This window comes from Myxine glutinosa, chromosome 1 (assembly GCF_964187855.1).
Source record: "Myxine glutinosa chromosome 1, kmMyxGlut1.1, whole genome shotgun sequence".
Taxonomy (NCBI): domain Eukaryota; kingdom Metazoa; phylum Chordata; class Myxini; order Myxiniformes; family Myxinidae; genus Myxine; species Myxine glutinosa.
This window is the reverse complement of record NC_136261.1, coordinates 296,555,841-296,573,348: the sequence shown is the minus strand read 5'-3', so window position 1 is coordinate 296,573,348 and position 17,508 is coordinate 296,555,841. Positions and strand designations below refer to the sequence as shown.

At 50.4% G+C, this 17,508-nt stretch overlaps 1 protein-coding gene across 1 annotated transcript; it reads right to left on the bottom strand.

Annotated features, from left to right (window-relative positions):
• Nucleotides 1-509: 509 nt before the first annotated feature.
• LOC137439048 (putative G protein-coupled receptor 85) lies at nt 510-2,713 on the bottom strand. Its single transcript, XM_068134678.2, has one exon. The coding sequence runs from the start codon at nt 1,973-1,975 to the stop codon at nt 827-829; it is 1,149 nt and encodes a 382-aa protein (XP_067990779.2). The 5' UTR covers nt 1,976-2,713; the 3' UTR covers nt 510-826.
• Nucleotides 2,714-17,508: the final 14,795 nt, after the last annotated feature.

The following is a 17,508-nucleotide window of genomic DNA, read 5'->3' as shown; positions in this document are numbered from 1 at the left end:
AGGCTGCAACATAACAAAATGTGAAAAAAGTGAAGGGGTCTGAATACTTTCTGAATTCACTGTAAATGTTCGCAGTTTCATAAATAAAATGGGATAATTGGTGCTGACATCCAGCACCAGGTTGGATAGATGTCAAGCAGTGATTGTATAACAGCGGCCAGCGAGGAGCATGGCGGAATGGATGAGACCATCTGCAAAGAGAGTAGACCGTCGTGTACCAGTGGTTCTCGGATAAGTGGGTTTGGTCGTGCTTTGCTCGGACCATTTCTGGTCTTTAACCACCTGCGGAGCCCCTTGAGGCTCTGTGATTGGTCGGCTTACCAACAAAGCCCTAAATCAGATTGGTACGTCATGTATCGTACATCATGGTGATTGGGAGCAGTTTATGAATGGTGACCAAACGTGTTCGAACACTTGCACGAGTTCAGCGAAGATTTCGATTGCTTCGTGCGAGTGTTCCCGAACTGTTCACCTCCACCATGCGTTCGTTCACTAAAGGTAACCCAATGATGGATTCGCACATTTCAAACGTCACATCCGCTTTATTATCAAGGGCCGTGGCCCCAAACCAAACCACCCGTCTATCCCCGCAGGTGTGTGTGTGGTCGTGCGCGCTCTGTGATCACCTGTTTGGAACGACCCTAACATTAAGATGCATTTGGATCAGTTAAACACAAATCACTTGCATTTCACGCACACCTGCACCTGTTGCAGGATATCGTTACAGCAACGTTAGGATAGAAATGAGAATCGTGCTCGAACACCACAAACGCGGGTACATGTATGAATTAATATACGACTGTACATGGATCCCCCCCTACTCCATTCATATATGATCCGTGTAAAGTTTCCGGAACGGAGTGGGCACGGCCGACCGTGCGCGGCGCTGCGGTAAGACCCACGACAGGCAGGTGGGGACACCGAACCGGAGGAGCCGGCGCAGCTCGCGGTTCGAGATGACGCAGATCAGGGGGCTGGCGCTGGCGTGTGCGAGGGTCAGACCCTGCAGGGTCGCGCCCTGGAGCGCGGGAGAGCGCGCGAGCACGCGCCAGGAGCACGAGACCATGTACGGCGACCAGAGGAGTGCGAACGAGAGGGACACGAGGAAGAACATTCTGCTGGTTCGCAACTCGGTGCCGAACTCTTGGAGGTTGAGCAAGCGCGGACCCTGTACCTGCTGGCCGGTGCGGACCCCCACCAGGGTCGGGGGCGTCGGACCGCGACCGAAGCCGTTGAGCCAATTGGCGGCGGCTTGACCGGTCGCACCGGGTCCGTGGAAGGTCCAGCAATGGCTGACGGCCGGCACCAGGTGCACGGAACGTGGACGGCGATGCTCGTGGAGGAAGCAGGCGAGCTTGGAGTAGACGGCGTGAGTGGCGACCACGATGACCGCGAACACCAGGAGAAGTCCGAGCGAATCGTTGGCGCGGAAATAGCGATTGTCGAACCTGCAAAGACCCTCGGGCGGAGACGGGGGATACGCGCCCAGGTCGAAGGCAGGGGGCAGCGCCATGGCGAGAGACAGAAGCCACGCGGCCGCGGCGATCCCGACCCCGGCGCAAGGGGTCAAGCGCTTGGACATGAAGCGATGGTGCGCCGCGGTCATGTACCGGGTGAGGCTTACGAAGAAGAGGAGGAACGCGGCGTGGAACGCGAGAAACGCTCCGAAGAACGCGAGGATCTTGCACCCCAGGGCTCCGTGGCCCCAGGGCGCTCGCTGTCCGGGGCCGATTCCCATGGGTAGATACCAAATGGACCTGAGCGCGTCCGCAGCGCTCAGGTCAAGCAGGAAGATGTAGTGGGGGCGCCGGAGAGCGCGGCTCCGCGCCAACAAGACGCACAGCAGCCCGTTTGCCATGGCGCCCCCGGCCGTGACGACCGCCAGCGCCCCGAGATGCACGGCACGTATCCCTGGCTGCGGGTCCAGCACCTCGGGCCATCGGGTCACGTTATCGGCGGCCCCGCGGGCAGACATGGCGCTCAGTGCCCGCCGTGCCGACGCCGCCTCTGTCCCCGTCCCGGGGGTTCGCCCACGCTCTGGGGCATCATGCCGCGCACCACGACCACCCCGCCAGCCTCACCGAGCTCCGATTCACAGGAACACGTCCACAGTGCACACCCACGCTCTGCACACCCCACCCTCCATCACGTACCATGGATGGTGCGCCGCTCCCACGTCTCATGCATTTACCACGTGGACCCTCGAACCCGACACCCGTTCATCGCTGCCTCGTCACCGTCACCGTTGCTCTCTCCAAAAATTGCAGCAAAATTTCGATAAATAAACGCTTATCCCCGCCCACCTCCACGACCTTAGCCACGCCCCCATATTTTCTTTTTCTCGTTCAGTCCCCTCGACCGTTCGACCTCCTGGGCGTCTGCACAGTCGGTGGACGTTAAAGGTTCCACGATGTCTTTCGCGAAGAGCAAGCGACATGTCGCCGTTAGGATGAACGAATTGCATATTCCCGCCATAACCCGATGAGGCACTGCATCAGCAGCACTGCATTGGTTCCAGAAATGATGCAACCAGCAGGCCCGTGGTGTACACCAGAGAAGAGGTTTCATGCAGGTCCCGGTCGACTGCACAGTCAATGTGACGTTAAGATTTCAAATTCTACAGCTCTCCACTCCTTTCATCTTGTCCGCACTTTCTCTTTCTCCTGTCCACACCTTCCCGTCCTCCTGTCCACACCTTCCCGTCCTCCTGTCCACACCTTCCCGTCCTCTTGTCCACACCTTCCCGTCCGCCTGTACACACCTTCCCGTCCTCCTGTCCACATCTTCCTGTCCTGTCCACACCTTCCCTTCATCCTGTCCACACCTTCCCTTCCTCCTGTCCACACTTTCCCTTCATCCTCTCCACACTTTCCCTTCATCCTCTCCACACTTTCCCTTCATCCTGTCCTCACGTTCCCTTCCTCCTCTCCTCACCTTCATTCCTCTGCCTCCTTCTGTCCTCACATTCTCCTTCTTCCTCCCCTCCCCTCATTCTCTCTCCTCTTTGGAGGAGATCTCTCCTCCTCTTCTCTCTCGTCCTCGTCTCTTGGTCCTTGGACCTCGTCTCTCTCCTCTCTCACATCCTCACCTTCATTCCTCTGCCTCCTTCTGTCCTCACATTCTCCTTCATCCTGTCCACACCTTCCCGTCCTCCTGTCCACACCTTCCCTTCATCCTGTCCACACCTTCCCTTCATCCTGTCCACACCTTCCCTTCATCCTGTCCACACCTTCCCTTCCTCCTGTCCACACTTTCCCTTCATCCTGTCCACACTTTCCCTTCATCCTGTCCACACTTTCCCTTCATCCTGTCCTCACTTTCCCTTCATCCTGTCCTCACTTTCCCTTCCTCCTCTCCTCACCTTCATTCCTCTGCCTCCTTCTGTCCTCACATTCTCCTTCTTCCTGTCCTCCCCTCATTCTCTCTCCTCTCCTCACCTTCATTCCTCTGCCTCCTTCTGTCCTCACATTCTCCTTCTTCCTGTTCCCCCCTCATTCTCTCTCCTCTCCTCACCTTCATTCCTCTGCCTCCTTCTGTCCTCACATTCTCCTTCATCCTGTCCACACCTTCCCGTCCTCCTGTCCACACCTTCCCTTCATCCTGTCCACACCTTCCCTTCATCCTGTCCACACCTTCCCTTCCTCCTGTCCACACTTTCCCTTCATCCTGTCCACACTTTCCCTTCATCCTGTCCACACTTTCCCTTCATCCTGTCCACACTTTCCCTTCATCCTGTCCACACTTTCCCTTCATCCTGTCCACACTTTCCCTTCATCCTGTCCTCACTTTCCCTTCATCCTGTCCTCACTTTCCCTTCCTCCTGTCCTCACCTTCATTCCTCTGCCTCCTTCTGTCCTCACATTCTCCTTCTTCCTGTCCTCTCCTCATTCTCTCTCCTCTCCTCACCTTCATTCCTCTGCCTCCTTCTGTCCTCACATTCTCCTTCTTCCTGTTCCCCCCTCATTCTCTCTCCTGTCCTCACCTTCATTCCTCTGCCTCCTTCTGTCCTCACATTCTCCTTCTTCCTGTTCCCCCCTCATTCTCTCTCCTCTCCTCACCTTCATTCCTCTGCCTCCTTCTGTCCTCACATTCTCCTTCTTCCTGTTCCCCCCTCATTCTCTCTCCTGTCCTCACCACGCCCCATTGCTCTCTCATTTTTGTCCAATTCCTCGTCGACGGTTTCCCTTCATTACACCCTCAGAGTTACCATTGTGTGCCGGACACTGCATCAGTGCATCAGTGGCATTGCTGTGTTTAGGTAAAGATGTATATTGCAGCAGAACGAATTTGTATAACTGAATCCTTCCATATATTACAGTTTAAGGAATTTGGGAAGATTGTACGAAAACTATTTTTTTTGGATTGACATTAATTAGGGGAGGAAATGTGGGCGGATGGGATTTTATGTATTCTACTAGCTGATGTACCCGGCTTCGCCCGGGTTGAATAAGAATAAGACAAATATATGATGAAAAGAACATGTATATTTTAGAGCAATATCACAGTACATTTCCTACATGACGTTTTGTCAATTTTCAATTTCTCAAAACCTCTTGGTATACATTTCTGGTTAACTTTGGGGTTTCCTGGGAAAGGGATTCCTGCGACAGAGTTGTTATCGCTGTGACAGATAAACCTGCGTGACAGGTTTTGCGGTTGATTCTGAAGAGAATCATTAGAGTGCCGTTACGTCTCGATAACGGGCCGTTTTGTGTCGCGCCTGATTTCGCATTGCTCCAGGTTCTTCACCTCGATTCAACCATTTTCACAACCATCCAGACGTTAATCTGGTGTGTGTGTGTGTAACGTGGATTTTGAGTGGGAATTTGCGGTTCGTTGATTGGGAGCTGTTGAACGTCCATACCCGAAGGTGTGATTTCCCAGCCACCTCTTGAGGACACTTTTGCCTATCTTTGGCAGTGTGACTGTCAACCGAGCGGGATTCTGGTCTCGATACAACATCGTTCTGACGATCGCTTCAACATCACCCGTCCCACAATACCCGACCTGTCCCACAGTACCCGAGCCGTCGGGTACTGTGGGACAGGTCGGGGAGGGGGAGGGGAGGGGGGAGTGGAGGGGAAGGGGGGAGGGGAAGGGGGGAGGGGAAGGGGGAAGGGGGAGGGGGAGGGGAGGAGGAGGGGGTGAGGGGGAGGGTTGAGGGGGGAGGGGAGGGGGTGAGGGGGGAGGGGGGAGGGGAGGGGGAGTGGAGGGGGAGGAGGGAACGGCTAGCTTGGCAAGCGATAGCAGGCTTTTTACTTTTATTTTTACCTCAATGAGGGCTATATATATAGTCCGTGCTTGGAGCCTTCAAGTTCAACATAAAGTTTTTTTATGAAAAATAATGCAGATGTATAACAATCCACCAATGCAAGTTCAGAAATGAATGCAGATCCTTTACTTTGCGATACAAACGCAATTCCCGCCATTTCCACTTACGATCGAGGCCTCCACAGTGACCGCGCCTCTTCTTCCTCCTACAACTTCGTCTCACTTCTTTCACTCAAAATGCACGAAATTCTGCCGCATGAAATTATGTAGAGGCCTCGTCGGGGGGATATAAGGTAGATAAGGAAGGCGTTGTAACAGAAGAATCAAAATAAAAGTGGAAGAACATAAGGAAATGGGAGCTATTCTGGACCCACAGCCAAACCCGACAAACCATTGCAATACACCCTGAACGTCTAGCGCCGCCACAAACTACACCATGGAATTGCAGCTGGCGCGGTTTTTTTAAACCATTGATATTAAAATAAAACGTAGCCTAAAACCACCGGGATTTTATGCTGATTCCGAATCTGTGTCTAAAACTTTTCTCCGATGTGTCGTTCTTGAGTTATAAGCGGACATCCAGACAGACACACACACACACACACACACACACACACACACACACACACACACACACACGCACACACACACACACAGACACTCCTCCTTTATATATAGAGATATTCGGCGACTGTAATAGCCTAAAGCCATTATTTACTTCCACCACTGATGGTGGGCAGAGGTTTTGTTTTCACCCAGTCTGTGTTTCTGTCTGTTTGTTTACTTGCGAACACGATATCTCAAAAGGATTCGGACAAAACTTGGTGGACATGTTGGGTATGTGACAAGGATGGAATTATTTGATTTTGGTGAAGATCCGAATCCGGATTTGATTACTATAATTTTAAAGTGATTCTTCACCATTGAGTGATGGGGCCAAAAATTATATATAGCATGATATCTCAAAATGTTGTGGACTAATTATGACAAAACTCGGTGGATGAGTTGGTTAGATGACTAGAACAAGCCAATTAGATTTTGGTTAAGCTCCGAATCCAGATCCAGCCAATCAGTGGGATGCAAAAAAATATATACATATTGTTGCGGTTTTTAGAACCCTCACTTTTGTAAATAAATAATCACTTCTTGTAAATATTCCATCATTTAAAAGGTCAAAGGTCGCACCCATAGTTAGGCCGTATGCAACACGTAGGACACCATAGGACTGTCAGTTATTTCCTTAGTATGTGTTTCAGATAAGGCTGTGTTCCCAATAGTTGAATCTGCGTTGCATTAATGAAATAAGATAGGCCTCATTCCGTCCATTTTGCCAGTCTCTCTCTCCAAATTGGGTTACTCCAAATTTCGCTGCCTCGCTCCAAACGCCATTACGCACACGGTCAAGCTTGGAGAAGAATGGGGCGGAGCGCCAAGAACGAGGCGTGGCCCTGTCAACGAGCCATCAGGGGCGGAGCCGGTGAGCCCTCGCTATCCAACCAGGGCTGAGGTGAGCTCACTGGTGGGCGTGTCTCTATGAAGCGCGCATTGATTTCAAAGCGCGTTATATAAGCGCAAGTGCGAGGACTGCTTTAAGGGCTGCGCGGGGAGAGCTCGAATATCATGAACTGTGCAGGGGACCGTTGCTATTGGGAGAACTGCAGACTGCATGAGCGAGGACATTCTAATAACTGCGCAAGGAACCCTCGTGTGATACGAACTGCCGTTTGATACGGACCGTGATTGATCAGGAGAGAGAGAGCGTTTGGCACGCTAAACGTATGCAGCATTCCAGCCCCTCGCATATGTAAGGTCCGGTCACACGCCAACGACACGCAAAGCTGCCTGCCGTTCTTTGCCTGTGGACCCGGAGCCTGGACGGAGCTTACCTGCCTGGACTGAACCTTCCTCCCCTACCAGCTACCATCCCGTGTAAGTCTGTCTGTTTGTCCGGGGTTGTAAGTAAGACTGTAGAGATAAGCTTGCCCTGTGTCCTTTTGTTTCTCTCTTCTTGTACATGCTTTCGTTTCCTCTTCTTTGGGTCTTGTAAATAATTAATAAACCCACTCTTTGTTCTTCCCTTACTCTGGTTTCCTCTTATTCGATCGCCTCCGTCCTTTCTTTCAATTGAGTACCTGTGGCACGATTTCAGAACCGCTCAGGATTGGGTTTAGTTTTATTGTTAATGGCTCGGGCCGCGGATTGCTAACTGCTCGGCAATTTCCATTTTGTCCGTGGTTCGAGCGGGAGTTATTTCCCTGCTCGCGGTCGGGGTTAGTACGTAGGTATTTGGGACTTCATTGACCAATCACCCTAGCTGATTCCGACCGGGAGGAGCGTCATAATTTCCAGGATTGGGGGATGGCCAGCTTAAAAGACAAGGGGATTAACCCCCCCTTGATAAGGGGAGAGCCGACCCCCGAATCCGCAACAATTGGTGTCAGGAGTGGGATTGGACCTGAACCAAATTTTATTACATCTAAAAAAAAATTTGGTCAAAATTTTGAGCGGCCGAAATTTTTAGTATTAAAAACCAAATTAAAATCGTGCCATGGATAATCAAGGCGATCGGATGCCGGTGGGGGAAATAGAAGAAGAATTAGAGGCAACCCAGGACCCCAGGGAACAATTGGGAGAGATGGAAGAGGAAAGCAATGAGGGTGCGGTAGAGGGGGTTGCAGGCGCGCAAAATGGTGGCGCCTCGCACATGGCGACGAGGGTGGGCGAAACCCGCTGCGAAAATGGGGGTGGGCGAAATGCAAACCTTAATGGCGGAAATGCAGAAAAAGAACGACAGTATGGACAAGGTGGGAGAACAATTAGAACGAATGGGAAACCAAATTGGCGGATTGAGAAATGACATGGGAAGCCAAATTGGGGGATTACGGAAAGAGATGGGAGAAATGAGGGCCGATAGTGAGGGAATGGAAAATAGAATGGGAGAGCAATTGGAAAGTCACATTGGGGGGTTAGAAGCCAAATTTGGGGGATTAGACAGCAAATTTGATGGATTAGACAGCAAAATTGGGGGGCTAGAAAGCAAATTGGGAGGATTAGAGGGCAAAGTAGGGGACCAATTGGAGGACATAAATGGCCATGCCCGGGAAGTAAACGAGGGGCTAGCGAGGGGGCAAGCCAGGTATGAGACGAGGGAAGTTGAGAGGGAAATTGACCGCGGGGCGAGCGAGGAGGTCGCATTTGTATGCGACGAGGTAGCGCGACTAGAGGAGCACGGGTTGAGCGACGTTGAGAAGAGCGAAGTCACGTGGACGGGTATAGAAATCGCGACCCGGGGTATGGGAAAGCCGGCGACCGCCGAAGTAGAGAAAATTTTATTAGCGCCAGCGGTCGTCGAAAAAAAAGAAATTAAAATCGAATCAATCGAACCAATAGTGGAAATTGGGGCGGAAGAGACGGACTTAGAAAAGCACTCGCGGGAGGAAGAAATGGAATGCACACAAAGTCTGTATTCGCATTGTGATGCCGTGCTTAACCCCAATGAAAGTTTGCAGGTGTTGGAGCGAAGAAGAGGAAGCGCCAAGGTAAGCCGGGTGATATATGGTGCTAAGAGATTTTGCGGGAAAGTGTTCAGCGCAAAAAGAATTTTCACGCGCTTGGGATCCTAGCGTACCCCGGGCGTTTGTGGGAGGTCCGTGGTGTGCTGTGTGAGTGGAAATGGCGTGCGTGTGCGGGCGGCGCCGGAGCGCGAGTGTGAAAGCGAGGGTGAGTGCACGACAGAGTGTGATAGTGGGAGTGATTGTGATACAGAGTGTGAGTTGGTTGTGGCGAGTGTACGAGAATGCACACCTGGGTCGGTTGTGGAGCACGTGATTGGGTGTGCGATAGGGGATTGCACACCCGTGGGTAGGTGTACGCTGAATGGGTGGATGCAAGAGTGCACCCCCATGGGTGGTATGGAGTACGTACCGAGGGTGAGTGCATGCGGGGAAGAAAGGTGTGTTATGGAGTGTGCGAGCAGCGAGTGGTGTGCACCTGAGAGTGGAGCTGTTACGTGGTCCTCTGCAATCTCCTGGTCTCGGTAAACTCCGAACCCCGAGAGGAACCCCGGCAGAAAGATATAGATGTTATTCCGTGTCGAAATCAATCACTAATGAAACCCTCCATGAAACCCTCAAAGGAAACAATCCAAATCAATAAGGAAACCACACCCTTGGTTGTCAATGCACAAATATTATATTAAAAGCACACAAAAAGAACCATACAACCATGGTGGCAATCAACCCTACAATCAATATCTTAAGATGGTAACCCCAAACTCACGGCACTCCCAGGAAATGGAACCGAGCCCTCCTCAATGTCTCTATAACCCTCCAACGCGAAGTTGATGTGCTCCGGCGATCATTGGAACAATGTCCGATCAAGAGCAACCGAGGCGTAGACGGTCGCGGCGACACAGAAGTCACGTGGTCCAACATCCAGCAAACTTGCGGTGGAAAGGCAACTCCCAAAGACGTGATCCAGACGTGCACCTGCACCGTTCAATCAGCGAACCGCAGTGCAATCTTCAGACGCTGCTTTATTGCACAGCTGTCTCCGGCAAACCACTGGAGGATAAGCCCAACCGACGCGACAAAAACCTTTTCCGATGAAGGTAGCGCGCGGGGCGAAATGGCGGACGGCCCTCACTCGAGCCAGAGCTTCTAGGCAAGGATTCTCCGGAATCTCAATGTCGATAACCGTCTACGCAGGCTCCACAATACTCCGGCAATATCACCTATCGCTCGAGCTTCCTCTCAAGGACTCAAAGTCCACTCGCAACGTTCGCTCAACCACGCTCCGTACAGAGCTTCAAGGCAAGTCTTTCACTGTCCTCTGCCTTCTTCTTCTTCAACGCCTTTTTCTTCCGGGTCACGATCCGATTTCCTGTCTCATTTTTACCATGAGCGCTTTTAACCTTTTAACCACAATAACCATTTCCCTTAAACAACAATACCCATAATACTTAGAACCCACAATGATAATAATAACAGCAATAATAATAATAATAAGTGCCGAATCCGTAACAGGAGCGGAAGAGAAGGCAAGAGAAAGTGCAATAACGGAGTCTATGGAGACACCTGGATGGGTGAGTATGGGAAGAGTCGCGTGTGGATGTGAGCATGCGAGTCGGGCATCGACGTCAACCGGGACAGCGTTTAGGCCGACATATAGCCGACGCGAGTTCTCGGAGCGTGGTGCTCTTTATTTGCTGCGGGAACCGGCCGGGATCGGTGCCACGTCGCTCCTGCGTGGAGCGCCGTGCATGATTCGGGCCGGGCTTTGCCCTGCACGGTCGGTGCCGCGTTTTGTTAGGCAAAGCGATCGGCTCGGTTCGAGGGGAAGGAGAAGGGTTAGGAGCGCGCCCCCTTGTGGTGGCGGCGCTCCGGCCGGGCAAGGCTGGGCAAACGCGCTTGGGAGCGCAAGGCCCTGCGTAGGGATGGTGCCTGGAGTCTTGGCCCGACAAAACCTCCTCCCCTGAATCCGAATGCTGGACGGACCCAACCTGCAGTAGACCAAACCACCCGTATGCATTGCTTGGTTTTTCGAAACCGAGCAGTACAAATGTATTCGCACCAAGAGGCTCAAGTTTAATGGACTAGTAGTGGTAGTAATGGCAGTAGTGATGGTGGATGGTAGTTTTACCATTCACATTACTCACTTTGGGCAGAGGAGCTATAGGTTTATGGGGTGGCGGTGAAAACTAGCCCGGGTGGGTTAGGATAATGGATAGGAATCTAGAGGAATGACTTTAGGTGACCGAGATTTAAGTAGTGACTTTTGTACTTGTAGTGGGGATGTAGGTAGAGTAGATGGATGATAATGACGTGGGATGTGCAATAGTATAAGGGATGACAGGGAAGCACTAAGTTAGAGGGAAAACCAGGTAGATTAAATGACGCAATGTGTTTGTGGTGTGGTTTATTGAATGAGGAATTGGTATGAGAGTCTTGCTGGTGAGCATATTGAAATGAGGAATTGAGAGGCAATGGTTTGGAGAAGTGAAAGTGTATTGAGCAGAGTATCGAGGATGTGTGTGATTGTGCATTGAGTGATTGACTTGCAAGGTGTGCAAGTGAAATGCAGGTGTATGGAGAATGGTTGTCTGGAATAGATGGTATGGAGTGAATGGAGTATGGAATGAATGGTGTGGAGTGCGTATTGTGGAATGTGTGGAGTGGAGTGTATGGTGCGAAGGAGTGGTTGGGGGAAGGATGGCCCCCTTCACGAATACCTGGGGAGGGTAGTTTAAAAGTAGGTAGGGGGAGTAGGTAAATTGTGGTTGGATATTGACATCTGTGGTGCGAAAGTAGCAGAGTACTGCTTGATGGGTGCATTAGTGGAATTAAATGGCTGGGCGTGTGGCCTGTTAGTGAGAAAGAATAAATGGGCACTCCGCCACTGTTAATCTGTCGGCCAGGTGAGGCCGCAGGTAGGCTCTGGGAGCCAGATAGAGTTAGCAGAGTTCAGCGGGGCCCGAGGATCCGGAGGACGGACCCGGGTAGCCCAATGCCATAGAGGGCATCGAGGGGGTAAGTGCCAGGGAGGGCCTTCCCCAGGTAGGTTAGGGTGAGGAGCAGGTAAGCTCGGGTGGCGATTTACAGTGGCGGAGGTGTGCAGGTGAGCGGACCTGCTGGTGAGCCACACGACCCAGCCCCAAAATTGTGCGAGGGCACAGCGGGAAAGAATCGGGGGAGTGAGACCCCAAATTGGTGAGCGCCACAGTATGTGCAATGGGAATTGGTTTTTAGAACCACATCGTGTAAGATGGCCAATGGTTTGGCAGGGAAAGACCCCGGGTAGTGTAAAGTGTGTTAATGTCATTTAGAAGGTAGTTAGGAGGAAATCTCTTCGCACCATCCGCATCCACTCACCAAGGTGACAGAACTCCACACCATGGTTTGCAAATGTTTGGAATGAAAGATGCATCATGACGTGGGGGGGACATTGTTTATATTCCATCCCTTCCTTCTTGGGAGGGATTGATGATGAATTTGGAACTAGAGGGGATGGGAAGGACAAAACATAGAGACGGAATTTGTAAATGTGTAGATTGTGTAAATACGGGGTAGCGGCAAGGGTAGAATAGGTAACATGGGGGGTGACGAACGTTAGGGACGAGCTTTCTTGGCTCGCTCTCCTGCGCCCCTCATGTCTGCATTATCTTGTATTAATGTGTACCCTTGCGCCCTTGCCACTGCTTTGCTTGTCCTCCTTCCCCCACTCATGGACTTGTTTTTTTTTTGGGCCCGGGGGGAGTGCGCAGATGGCCGCAGTTGTGTGCCCGCACCTTTGCTGCCTCCGGCCTGCACTGATGCACCATATGGACCACACTGGCACCACTCATGGACCACACGTACTGTGGCCTGGCGTCTCTGCTGGGACCGGCCACTGTGGCCGGCGGTGTCTGATTGCGGACCACTGTGTTTTAAGTGGCCTCCATGCCATGCAGTGGACCACCTACGTTGGCCCTGCTGGCCAGAAATAATAAAAAGCGGACGCGGTGTGTGCCCTTTTATTAATAAATAAACATCAAGCATGAAGATCATCGACAACCAGAACCAGCGGCCCAGCAGAGAAGAGAAGAAGAAGACGTCATCGTTTATTATCTTTAAAAATGTGATGACTGTGCATTTTTGGTGATGGTGATTTTTGGTGCTTTTCTGTGCATTTTCATTTATGGTGCTTTTGGTGCATTTTATTTTATGGGTGCATATGGTATGGTGCATCGGTGCAGTGCATGGCAATATTTTTCCCCTTCTCAAAAGATCTTTTTCTTCTCTTCCCACAAAAGACAGGTCCTGGGTGACAGTTTGTAAATAATTAGTGTTTTTGTAAATAATGCTCCCCACCGGCTAAATGTGTAGTTTTTGAAAATAATTCCGCAATTCGGTTAGTCTGTGGGCATGAGTCAGTGACATAGGATGCAACGCAGCAGGCGGGACATATTTAGTGCTAAAACTGTCACACTCAGGGTGAGGTTAAAAGTAGAGGGTAACCACACCTAAGTGCCACACTAAGTTAAAGTTGTTTTGGCTCGGGACGGGCCTGGAGGAAAGGAGGGTGCAGTGTTGCGGTTTTTAGAACCCTCACTTTTGTAAATAAATAATCACTTCTTGTAAATATTCCATCATTTAAAAGGTCAAAGGTTGCACCCATAGTTAGGCCATATGCAACACGTAGGACACCATAGGACTGTCAGTTATTTCCTTAGTATGTGTTTCAGATAAGGCTGTGTTCCCAATAGTTGAATCTGTGTTGCATTAACTAAATAAGATAGGCCCCATTCCGTCCATTTTGCCAGTCTCTCTCTCCAAATTGGGTTACGTGCCTCTGCTCGCCCAGCAGCGTTCGCTGCCTCGCTCCAAACGCCATTACGCACGTGGTCAAGCTTGGAGAAGAAGGGGGCGGAGCACCAAGAACGAGGCGTGGCCCTGTCAACGAGCCGTTAGGGGCGGAGCCGTTGAGCCCTCGCTATCCAACCAGGGCTGAGGTGAGCTCACTGGTGGGCATGTCTCTATGAAGCGCGCATTGATTTCAAAGCGCGTTATATAAGCGCAAGCGCGAGGACTGCGCGGGGAGAGCTCGAACATCACGAACTGCGCAGGGGACCGTTGTTATTGGGAGAACTGCAGACTGTGTGAGCGAGGACATTCTAATAAGAACTGCGCAAGGAACCCTCGTGTGATACGAACTGCCGTTTGATACGGACCGTGATTGATCAGGAGAGAGAGAGCGTTTGGCACGCTAGACGTATGCAGCAGTCCAGCCCCTCGCATATATAAGGTCTGGTCACGCGCCAACGACACGCGAAGCTGCCTGCTGTTCTTCGCCCGCGGACCCGGAGCCTACCTGCCTGGACCCATCTGCCTGGACCTTCCTCCCCTACCAGCTACCATCCCGTGTAAGTCTGTCTGTTTGTCCGGGGTTGTAAGTAAGACTGTATAGATAAGCTTGCCCTGTGTCCTCCCTCAACATGGCCCACTCACGCACACTGAGAGAAGGAGGAGAAGTTCGCCCGCCAAATGCGCTCCGCCGTCGGTCGCTCCGGGGCAGCTCGCCCGGCATGGCTCTCTGATGTTCACGGCACGTATGCTGGAGAAAGCAGGCAGGAGGAGATCGCGCGTCTGTGGCCCGGCACGGGCGTCCTCTCGAGTGCGCGATTCATACAGCGCAGAGCGCAGGGCACGGGGAAAGTTCGTGTACAATCTCGATCACTGCAATTCAATGCACTCGTCCTGCAGCGCGTTCTCGTGCGTTCTCAAGCTCAAGCCAACTCCACTCACTCTCACAAGGAACTCTCGTCTCACAGGGAACTGTAACTCAGCACTTGAACGCACGATACTCTCCGGCTCTGACTGACACGACTCTCACTCATCTCATCTGGGGTGGGGGGAAGGGGGGAGGTGTTGGGGGGGGGGGGGGGGTCGGAACAGGGTTTTATGGCCCCGCCCCAAAGTCTCACTCAAATGTTCCAAACCCCGCCTCTGGCCATCGTGGTTAGCCACTCCCCTCGAGCACTGATTGGCGGCTCATTTCTTACCGACCACTCCTCCTGCAGCGCCTCCCTTTGGCCTCGGTAGACTTGTTCAGGCCTGCCACGTGGCATGCTATCGCCAAAAGAACCGCCCTGCGCACGGGCCTGCTCAACGCAAAGGTCTTTCGAAGAAGAAGAGTTTGGAGTTGGACTGGACACGAGGCTGAGCAGACGCCATTTGGGAGAGCTGAGAGGATTCAGTCGTGATAGGGTGAGTCTGAGTGAGTATATCAAGACAAGAACAAGAACTAGAAGGAGGTATGTACGGTGCGAGTCATATAATATATTGTTTAGTTATCGTCGATGAGGAATTTGGGGTCGGGATGCGTGGTCGGCCTGGGTGACTTGGTCTTGACTAGATGCTAGGCCGCACCTCATTTTGTCCAATAAAGTGGTTTTAATTTTTTTTTGATGGTTCTTATGCTTATCATTAGATGCATAACGTTCGTAGCGAGGTGTGGATATATGGATTGACATCGGATGGTCTGGGATTCGGGATTTAGGAGCTTCGAAGTTTTTTCATTAGGAATATATGCGCTTTGTTTTGGGGGGCCCTTAGAGCTAATGGAGGCTCGGATTTTAATTCTGATTCCGGATTTCGCAGTCGCTAGTACGTCTTAACACTCGACAGAAACTGGCCCCGCGAAATTTCCAGGATTTTCGGTAAAATTACTTCAGGGTAAATTTTCATAGGAAAACCCCATGCTAAATTTTCGTCGCCGAAGGACTTTATTTTTTGCGAAATTCATCCTGACTTCGCCTCAAGGAGGATACAGGGGTATCTGTGGATAACGGGAACCTTTATTTGGCGAAATTCGGACTGGTATTGACCGAGTTATTCAAAATATTAACTTATATAAAATTGCCGTTTAAGCCTGTAAACGCAGTGACGTCACCACGCTCCGCGGCACGACTTTGGATCCGGAGGAGTTTTTGTTACATTGTGCACGCCTTCGTTTTATTTCCAAATTAGAATCTGTTTTCACTTCTGCCGCAAAAACGACATCAGTGCTTCTCTCTTCTTGTACATGCTTTCGTTTCCTCTTCTTTGGGTCTTGTAAATAATTAATAAACCCACTCTTTGTTCTTCCCTTACTCTGGTTTCCTCTTATTCGATCGCCTCCGTCCTTTCTTTCAATTGAGTACCTGTGGCACGATTATGGATCCGCTCAGGATCAGGTTTAGTTTTATTGTTAATGGCTCGGGCCACGGATTGCGAACCGCTCGGCAATTTCCATCTTGTCCGTGGTTCGAGCGTGAGTTATTTCCCTGCTCACGGTCAGGGTGAGTACGTTGGTATTTGGGACCTCATTGACCAATCACCCTACCTGATTCCGACCCGGAGGAGCGTCATAATTTCCAGGTTGGGGGACGGCCAGCTTAAAAGACAAGGGAATAACCCCCCCCCACCCCCCCCCCCCCTTGATAAGGGGAGAGCCGACCCCCGAATCCGCAACAATATAGATATATTGTTACGGTTTTGCGAATAAAGGCAACCCCCCTATAGTTAGTTACACCACAACATGTAGCCTCCTATAGTTCCATTTCATCCATCAGTTTGGCTGGGTGGCCAGCTGCAGGAAGAGTCCTGGTTGTTCCAAACTTCTTCCATTTAAGAATTATGGAGGCCACTGTCCTCTTGGGAACCTTCAATGCAGCAGAGATTTTTTTGTAGGCTTCCCCAGATCTGTGCCTTGACACAATCCTGTCTCTTAGCTCTGCAGGCAATTCCTTCGACCTCATGGCTTGGTTTTTGCTCTGATATGCATTGTCAGCTGTGAGACCTTATAAAGACAGGTGTGTGCCTTTCCAAAACATGTCCAATCATTGGAATTTACCACAGGTGGACTCCAATCAAGGTGTCGAAACATCTCAAAGATGATCAAGAGAAATGGAAGGCACCGGAGCTAAATTTCAAGTGTCTTAGCAAAGGGTATGAATACTTATGTCAATGTGATATTTCAGTTTTTTCTTTTTAATAAATTTGCAAAACTTCCTAAAATCCTGTTTTCTCTTTGTCATTATGGGGTATTCAGTGTAGATTGATGAGGGAAAAAATAAATTTAAACGATTTTAGCATAAGGCTGCAACATAACAAAATGTGAAAAAAGTGAAGGGGTCTGAATACTTTCTGAATGCACTGTATATTGTTACGTGGAAGGGGCAGGGGATCCATAGCTAAACTGGGGTCAGTGAAGTATGGTCTGTGTTTTGAGTAGGTGGGATTGTCATGTGACAGGGACCTATCATTCCTGGCATGTGACATGTGACAGGGATTGTGTGACGTATAAGTCGTTTGTTACACGTACAACACTACAACTGCATCCATATATGCTTAATATAATAATGTTCGAGTCTGTTCAGTCCAATACTCGTGCATCAAGCAGACCAGTGAGGAGCCTGTTGTTAAGTATCACTTTTATCTGAATGTGATATTGTAGATGGCGCTGTAATTTTATCGTTTTGAGCTTAATTATCGAATGCACTGTTTTTATTCTTTAAACGTTTTTATTTAAATTAAAAATGTTTGATTTTTATACATTCATATAACTATTCCAGATGAGTTTTTATCATTGTAGTTTATTTTATTATATTCTGTTGCCAAGATTTCTTTTTTTTATTCTGAATCATTCAAGAATGTACTCGAAAACCAATTTTTTTCATATAAGAAATTTGATTTTCACATGCGAAAATCAAATTTCTTA

Bases quoted from the DNA above. Each gene is read 5' to 3' on its own strand.
- LOC137439048 (XM_068134678.2), bottom strand. From the start codon at position 1,975: ATGTCTGCCCGCGGGGCCGCCGATAACGTGACCCGATGGCCCGAGGTG.